Source organism: Odontesthes bonariensis, chromosome 24, assembly GCF_027942865.1.
Source record: "Odontesthes bonariensis isolate fOdoBon6 chromosome 24, fOdoBon6.hap1, whole genome shotgun sequence".
NCBI classification, from domain to species: Eukaryota; Metazoa; Chordata; class Actinopteri; order Atheriniformes; family Atherinopsidae; genus Odontesthes; species Odontesthes bonariensis.
Genome location: NC_134529.1, coordinates 407,635 through 416,817, shown reverse-complemented (window position 1 = coordinate 416,817; position 9,183 = coordinate 407,635). Strand labels below are relative to the sequence as shown.

General features: G+C 44.6%; 1 protein-coding gene across 1 annotated transcript; it reads right to left on the bottom strand.

Annotated features, from left to right (window-relative positions):
• Positions 1-3,368: 3,368 nt before the first annotated feature.
• Positions 3,369-8,833, bottom strand: LOC142375002 (putative G-protein coupled receptor 132). Its single transcript, XM_075458909.1, has 2 exons — positions 8,804-8,833; positions 3,369-6,056 (listed from the first exon to the last, which is right to left on the bottom strand). Exon 2 carries the CDS (start codon positions 5,995-5,997, stop codon positions 4,912-4,914), a length of 1,086 nt encoding a protein of 361 aa, XP_075315024.1. The 5' UTR covers positions 5,998-6,056; positions 8,804-8,833; the 3' UTR covers positions 3,369-4,911.
• Positions 8,834-9,183: the final 350 nt, after the last annotated feature.

Sequence of the window (9,183 nt, the reverse complement as noted above, 5' to 3'; positions counted from 1 at the left end):
CCTGAGCCTCAGTCACTGCAGAACACGCCTCGAATGGGTTAGGGTTGGGGTTATGGGTTTGGGTTAAAATCATGTGCACTGGCCTACTGAACTGTGGGGAAAGATGGTGAAGAGGGTTCGATCCCCAGGCAGAGCACCAGGGCAGAGGAAGGAGAGGGACATGCAGGGGTCAAAGTCTATCAATGCCGGGGTGTGGCCCAGCAGCAGCACCCCTAAAGGGGGCGCTACGCCGGGTCCACCCCCGGCCCGGGGTTAGGGTTAGGGTTAACGGGTTAGGGTTAGGGTTAACGGGTTAGGGTTAGGGTTAACGGGTTAGGGTTAACGGGTTCGGGTAAGGGTTGGGGTTAGGGTTAACGGGTTGGGGTTAGGGTTAACGGGTTGGGGTTAGGGTTAACGGGTTAGGGTAAGGGTTAATGGGTTAGGGTTAACGGGTTAGGGTAAGGGTTAGGGTAAGGGTTGGGTTAGGGTTAACGGGTTCGGGTAAGGGTTGGGTTAGGGTTAACGGGTTAGGGTAAGGGTTAATGGGTTAGGGTTAACGGGTAAGGGTAAGGGTTAATGGGTTAGGGTAAGGGTTAGGGTTAACGTGTTAGGGTAAGGGTTGGGGTTAGGGTTAACCCTAACCCTTGGGTTCCATCAGAGAGCGAAATAAAAATGAGGAAGATGAGACGGCGTCATGAAATAAAACGTCTTATTTCTCAGTGTTAATAAATAAATCTGTAGAACTTCTGGTTCTGGTTGAATCCTTGGATTTAACCTTTGATTTAACCTTGAGGGAGCATTGAGGTGATTTATAGATATAAACTGAACAGATTCATCCACTGGGAGCAGAAGGTTTCTGGACTCTGCACTCACAAACATACGTGGGTTCGGGTTCGGGTTAGGGTTAACGGCTAATGTTTAGGTTTAGGGTCAGAACAAGGTGAAACTGCTGCACTCCTTGTTGCCATGGTACCAGCGTGACATCATCAGTGACGTCAGACGCTTCTGTTTTTGTCATATTTAATTCAGCGCCGTGATAAATGATTCATTCTTCCCTCAGAGATGTCTGACAGGTGAGTTAATTATTCAGGAGCTGTCTGATGGTCCACACCGACTCGGCCAATCAGAGCGTCCGCATCAGCAGCGTAGCAACAGCAGAGCCAATCGGAGCACAGCGGGAATGGGGTCAGAGTTCTGTCTGTTGGAGATTTCTGCCTCTTTATTTCCTCCAATCAGATTCAAGTCGCTTCAACATTAATAAAATCTGAGTTAAAGGAACGTAACATCAGAACCTTCTGGGCCCGGTCCGACAGCAGGATCAGAACCTTTTACCTCCAGATGTTTTTCAGTACAGATGGGGGGAGGGTTGTTTTTGACTGTTTAACCAGACTGATGATTCACTCACTTCCTGTATTCAAGCTGACACATTTTAATCTCAACCTGCATTTAACCAAACGGTTCAGCAGGAAGCAAAACAGGAAGCTTCTGATGGTGTGAAAGATATCTGCATCCTGCAGGTTTCTGAAGCTGCGCCACGTCCTAATAAATCTGTTTTATATGTGAGTCGGAGGAGAGATCCTGCTCAGAAATAACTCTGAGGTTCCTCACTGTAGGACCAGAAGCTGAGGAAATACCATCCAGAGCAGTGGTTCCACAGCCATCTGACCTCCAGCCATGGGTTAACCCTAACCCTGACCCCAACCCTAACCCTAACCCCAACCCTAACCTAATCCTAATCCTAGCCCTAACCCTAACCTAATCCTAATCCTAGCCCTAACCCTAACCTACTCCTAGCCCCAACCTAATCCTAACTCTAGCCCTAACCTAATCCTAGCCCTAACCCTAACCTAATCCTGGCCCTAGCCCTAACCCTAACCTAATCCTAATCCTAGCCCTAACCCTAACCCTAACCTAATCCTAACCCTAACCTAATCCTAACCCTAACCTAATCCTAACCCTAACCTAATCCTAACCCTAACCTAGCCCCAACCATATCCTAACCTTATACCTGGACCTGGCACTAACCCTAAACCTAACCCCACAGAGAGTAGCGGCCTTAACCCTAATTGGGACTATTATTAATGATTTAATAATTTAAAAAATTAAAAAACATTTAAAAATTTAAAAATTTAAAAATTAATAATTATAACATTAATCAAAACAGTGCTAAAACCAATTTAATTGAATAAAAATAATATTTGATGGGTTAAACCTCATTTATTAAAAATTAATGGATTAAAAACAATTAATGGGTTATAAATAGGAATTAAATTACATTACAAATTAAAGGAGGGTTGACTTAATACAAATTTAATTTAAAAACATTTTTTCTAAAAATAATAAATGGTACAAAACAGGGGTTAAAAATTCATATTATTCGTCCCTTTGTCTACTGGAAGCTTTTCCCGCCCAAAAAGTAGGGGCGGAGTATAAAAGGAGGAGAGCAGGACATCTCCTTCATTCCAGCTCTGGCTTTCGAAGGGGAAACATCTCACAGCCACAGCGGAAGCAACGAACTTTTCGTGCCCAGCCTGAAGAAGACCTATTAGAGGTCGAAACGTCGCGACGGGCACATTTTTATTTTATTTTATTTCAGTTTTAAAAAAATAAAAAGACCAAAAACATAATAAAAATTAAAAATACAAAAAAAACAAAAACTTGAAAAAGTAAAAAAACAAGCACGTTGAAAAACAACAAAACACATTTTTTTTGGGGAAAACTTTTTATTGTTTCAGTTGGAAACCCTCCCTTGGTTATTTGTTTATTTTTAAATTTTACTGTTTCCCAGTTTTGGAAACCCTCCCTTGGTTGTTTGTTTTGTTTAATTTAAATCCCAATTTTGATTAAATTATTCCAAAAAAACAAAAAAGAATAAAAAAACAAAAAAGAATAAAAAAATAACAAACATGTATGATTGGACACCGGTCCACTACGGCAGGAGACGCAGGCGTCCCTGCCAACCATCATGGGACCAGGGTTGCGGGAGGTTCGAAGGGTCGCAGGACCGCGCACCTTCTTCCTCCCACGGGAGGATAGCTCCAGACCCACGCCCTAACCCTGACCCCAACCCTAACCCTAACCCCAACCCTAACCTAACCCTAACCCTAACCCCTAACCCCTACTCCTGCACACACATTCTGTAAGCCCCCCCCACCACCATCACCACACACACAGCTAGGGTTGCCAACTCCTTGAAAAAAAAATAAGGGACACCTCATTGGCAGGAACGGCCGACCCGATTGCCTTCACCGTTCCTGGCGTGGTGATTTTTTTTTTTTTGTAAGTGAAATGATTTTTTAACTATTTGACTCGAACCTGAATTGAATTAAATGCATATTTTTGTGATATAAACACATGGAAAACAAATGTTTAACCAGAAATGTACTTTATTACAAAATAACAAAATAAACTGAATAAAATAAATATCTTCCTTTAACAGAAATCTGTCTTAAACTTAAATCTGTATAAATAAATATAAAACAATAGATAGACAATAACAAAAGTGCAAACAGACTTGTAAACATATTTAAAAATAGAACTTATGAACTTCATGCACAACTCAACGCTTCTTGATGAGCGGGATTCCGTATTCTCGTACTCCTTTATGAATGTGCTGTCAGCTCATTGGTCACAGAGCAGGAGAGGGTACATTTTCATATAAAGCGCCGTGTTATTCATTTATTCCACTGACATTTGATTTTTTTTTATTCTCACGATAATACAGGACAAAGTGCGTCCCTTTTCAGCTCAATACAGGACGCGTACATTTGTTTCTAAATACGGGATGATTCCGTTTTTCAAGGGACGGTTGGCAACCCTACACACAGCATATAACACATCAGAAATCACTTAAATTATTATTTTATTCTTCACCAAATAGGTCAATTTCTACCAGCATTTCCAGTGAGCAACACCAGTTCACTTTTGAAAAAATGAATCTACCAAACATTTCTACATTTGTAGAACATATTCAGTTATAAATCACCTGAAACTGAAGCTTTAATGAGAAGGGTGACCCTGACAGGACGCGTACAAGTCTGCATTATTGGTTCTGAATTTCAGAAAGTCTGAGTCTTAAATCATCCTCCACACAAAGTCTCGCTCTCCATTTTGTTTTCATAATTGTTCGGGCTGAGAATCCTCTCTCACACAAGTACGTGGTGGCACATTTTCGCCTTTTTGACGAGGTTGTTAGCTTGGCGCGCCACAGGTGCAACGCTAGCATCCCGGTCAAAGGTCGACGTTGAAGGTGAACAAAACATGGGTTGATGGCGCTGGAAGGTGCACCTTCGACTGTGGGCTGACTTGTGGTAGCAGTTGATGTCCCTCTGGAAGGGTAATTTATCCTTTTTAGCCATTTATCCATTTTCGGCGGTTAGCCTCTGGGCTAGCATTTCGGTAGTGCAATTAATTCACTGACCACTAGAGGAGAGCCTATCTATGCATGGCAGTATCTTGTGTTTTTGGAACTGTGAACAGGTACTCCAGTATATGCCAGTTTAAAAATGTAATCAGGCTCTTTGCAAACCATGTTTTTATGCATTTTTTCGTGTACCCCCTACATCACATTGCGTACCCCTGGGGTACCCAACAAACTCCAGTAGAAGCCAAGAAAGTCCAGTAGAACCCAACAAAGTCCAGTAGAACCCAACAGAGTTGGGTCGATGACTCAGCTGTCTCCTCCATACTCCAGATTTCTGCCTCTGGACTCGGTGGTCCAGTTGGATCCAGTTGGGTCCTGTTGGGTCCATTTGGGTCCTGTTGGGTCCAGTTTTGTCCAGTTGAGTCCGGTTGGGTCCAGTTGGGTCCAGTTTTGTCCAGTTGGGTCCGGTTGGGTCCAGTTGGGTCCGGTTGGGTCCGGTTGGGTCCAGTTGGGTCCAGTTGGGTCCAGTTGGGTCCAGTTGGGTCCGGTACTGCAGTATTTGAGCTCTCTCAGGTCTCTGCCGGTGGTCCTGCTGCCGGCCTGTTGGTCTCGGTCTGGGCGTTCAGCTCCCTGGACTCGTCGGTGGCCTGGATCTGGATCTGGTTCTGGCTGGTATTGGACGGCGGTTCGGACCGGGCCCAGCCGCAGACCTGCTGGAGTCCTTGGCGCAGCTCCTTGCGGATGTTCTTGCTGGACAGGACGTAGAGGATGGGGTTGGTGGCGCTGTTGATGGTGGACAGGCCGAGGGAGATGGTGTAGGGGGTGTACAGGGTGGTCTCAAACCGGCAGGTGGCGCCCTCCGGGCCCGGCAGGTGGAAGGCGACGGCCCGGACCAGCAGGATCAGGTGGTAGGGGGCGAAGCAGACCAGGAACAGCAGCACCACCGCCACCACCAGCCGCCGCACGCGCTGCTTCTGGCCGTGCCGCAGCCCCGTGCTGCGCTGCACGCCGGCCAGGACGCGGCGGTTGGCGACCACCAGCAGCAGCAGCGGCAGCAGGAAGCCCACCGCGAAGCGCGCGTAGTTGAAGCCCGCCACCGTGGCGTCGCTCTGGCTCGGCTCGAAGCAGCGGCGCAGGCCCTCGGCGGCGGCGCCCTCCTTCATGGTGAAGACGGGCGCGTGGCCAACGGCCACCGCCGCCACGATGGCGAGCACGAGGAGCGCGGCGTAGCGCTGCCGCCGCAGGCCGCGCGCCTCCAGGCTGTACGCCACGGCCACGTAGCGGTCCCAGGAGACGCAGCACAGCAGGAAGATGCTGATGTACATGTTGGTGAAGAAGATGAAGCCCGTCAGCTGGCAGGCGCCCGAGCTCCAGCGCCAGCTGTGGCCCCGCCCCACATAGTCGGCCCACAGCGGCAGCGTGCACAGGTAGGTGAGGTCGCACAGCGACAGCGCCCACAGGTACACGCCCAGCACGTTGTTCCTGCGCACCTGCAGCCAGGTGAGCAGCACCGTCAGCAGGTTGGCGGGCAGCCCGACCGTCAGCACGCCGCCGTACAGCAGCATCAGCGGCAGGCGGCTCTCATCGTACCGCGGCTCGCACGCCACCCAACTCTGGTTGGTCAGCGGGGACGCCGCCCCCGTAACCGGCAGCATGACAGCCAATCAGATCAGAGGATCAGTCTGCTGGTGTGGAGAGCCAATCAGATCAGAGTCTGTCGGGGAAGAAGAACAGAGAAAAAGTTTTTGATATTTTCTCTTCATGATGTTTGTTTTTGCTTTTTAATCTCTAAGTTTTCATCTTTCAGTTTTAAATAAATAAAGTAATAAATAAATAAATAAAGTCTTAGATGTCTTCATCCTCAGATTTCTGAGTGGATGAGGACTGTGAGTCAGAACTGAAACTTTTCTCATGCACTAAACTTCTGTGGTCTGACTTCTGTAAAGTTCAGGCTTCTTCTGCTTCCTGTTCAGCATGTGGCAGACGTGAGAGGATGAAGTCGAACAGGAAGTTGATTCAGAGTTCAGGTTTTTATCAGAAGAATATAAAGAGAAACAGATAAAATCATTTAAATGAATTTAAAAACCAGCAACAGTCCAGATAAGTTCAAAGATAGCGTGCAGATTTCATGCATAGACACATGAGAACAGAAATGTCTTTAACCTGGATTTAAAAATGTCTCCATTTGGTGAAAGTTTAATCTCCACTGGCAGTTTGTTCCACTTGTTTGCAGCATAACAGCTAAATGCTGCTTCTCCATGTTTAGTCTGGACTCTGGACTGGACCAGCTGACCTGAGTCCTTGGATCTAAGAGCTCTGCTGGCTTTATATTCTCTGAACAGATCACAGATGTAAACCATCAGCAGGCTTTTAAAATCTATTCTGTGACTGACTGGAAGCCAGAGTAAAGATTTTAAAGCTGCTGTGATGTGTTCAGATCTCTTAGTCCGGGTTAAAGCTCCAGCAGCAGCGTTCTGGATGAGCTGCAGATGTTTAATGCTCTTTGTGGGAAGTCCAGTTAAAAGTTACAGTGATGGAGTCTGCTGGAGATGAATGCATGGAGGAGTTTCTCCTGGAAACCTTTAATTCTGCTGATGTTTCTGAGGTGGTAAAAAGCTGCCTTGGTGACAGCTCTGATGTGGCTGCTGAAAGTCAGATCTGAGTCTATCAACACTCCGAGGTTACCAACTTGGTCAGTGATTGTAAGGGCCCGAGTCTCAAGATATTTACCAACGCTGACCCTCTTCTCTTTGCTCCCAAACAGAATGATCTCAGTTTGGTCTTCATTTAACTGTAGAAAATTCTCTCTCATCCAGGTGTTTACTTCCTCCAGACACTGACACAGTACGTCTGCTGGGCTGCAGTCGCCATGGTGACAGAGACACATAAAGCTGTGTATCGTCTGCATAACTGTGATAATTGATGTTAAAATTCTGCAATATCTGACCCAAAGGGAGCATATACACTGGAAAAAAATCTAAATCTTACCAAGTATATTTGTCTCATTGAGTATCTCATTACACTTAATATCAGACACAACTGCCTAACAAGTACTATTTCAGCCAGATATAGGGACTTGTTTTAATACAATACATCTGGAATATCTTGTTAAATGAAAAAGTCTTGAAAACATCTCGTTTTGAGTCACATATCATATGAAACAAGCATTTTTTTCATTTGAAGAGGTTTTTAAGCTAATTTCAAGATCACTTTTATCTCAAAAGTCCTAAATATCACATCTTATTTCACAAGCCGATTTTCACTAGTTCCATTGGCAGATTTTTTGCTTATTTCAAGCAAAAACTTATTTTATTTGTTTTTTTTTTAGAGAGACACATAAAGTTGTGTATCGTCTCCATAAACTGTGATAATTGATGTTAAAGTTGTGTAATATCTGAGTTAAGTTAAACAGAAGAGGTCCAAGAATTGACCCCTGGGGGACTCCACAAGTCACGGCCACTCGCTCAGATTCATAGCTGCCAATTGTAGCAAAATAAATCCGGCCTTCTAAGTAGGACCTGAACCAGTTAAGGACCGCTCCAGCCAACATACACAAAATCTGTTAAAAAAAATAATAATAATGATAATAATAAAATAAAAAATAAAACTACCAATAGTTAATACAATAGGTTTTTGGGCATCAGTCACTCTCCTCCTGGTATTTCCTCATCACCTTTCTTTTGAACATTATTTTAAACTTTACCAAATGTGTACAGGTTTTGGTTTCCATAATATGATAATAATAATAATGTGATCATAATAATAATAATGTGATCATAATAATAATGTGATCATAATTGTTTTTGTTCCATAATGTGACTCCCCTCATATAAATAAATACACATAGAGTTCAGGGTTGTTCTTACTTCTGGTTGGTATCATTTATTAATTCCCCTTAGTTTGTAATTGTGGTGAGCTTCCCTATCTTGAAATAGGTTTTGAATATTACCAGGAAGAGAATTTTTTGATGCCCTGTACATTATTTGAGCTGTTTTATAAATAATAAAGTCCCACAGTTTTCAGCTGCGTTTGGATAAAGCTCCAAATCTGAAGCTGGAGTTTCAAAACTTAATCACATTTTATCTGATTTTATCTATTGTTCTTCTTTCTTTCTTTTTTGTTTAACATTTAAATCATGCTTTTTATTTTTACTGTTTTAATGTCTCTGTAAAGCACAAATAAACCTGCCTTGAGTCGGACTGTATTACTGAAGTTTTTATTTATAAATCAACTGAATGAAACAATAATCAGATTTCTGTGCTTATTGATGAGTTAACATCTGGATGAAGGTTTCAGCCCCACGCGCCTCCTCCTCCTCCTCACTGAGTCTTAAAGGCACGTGCAGCAGATTAAACATTTTCTCTACAACACACACACACACACACACACACACACACACACACACACACACACACACACACACACTGAAGGTTTCCCAGGTAAAAACAGGTAGAAACTCACCGCGGTCTCGGGTCCGTCTCCGTCTCCGTCCTCGTGCGGATAAAAACTGATCTGAGGTGACGCCTCCTCCTTATAGAAGGAGTCACGTGACTCCGGCATCATTTATTGATGCTCCTGCTCATTGATCCAGAACAGATCAGCGCTCACAGAGCTGAGCATGCGCACTGCTGGTTCTGATCAATCAGCAGCTCTGAGCTGCTGGACCCAAAGTCCTGATCCGGACTGGCCCTAACCCACCCTATTTGTTACATTCCCCAGTGTGAATGTTGTTTGCATGATGTGAAGTAATGTCCTGCTTTGTTGTAGGCTCCACCTCCTCCAAGCCTGGCTGCTGCTTCCCCCCAGAAGGCATCCAATCAGCATCATCTGGCTGTTATTTA

Excerpts from the sequence above, each read along its gene's own strand:
- LOC142375002 (XM_075458909.1), bottom strand. The coding sequence starts at position 5,997 with ATGCTGCCGGTTACGGGGGCGGCGTCCCCGCTGACCAACCAGAGTTGG.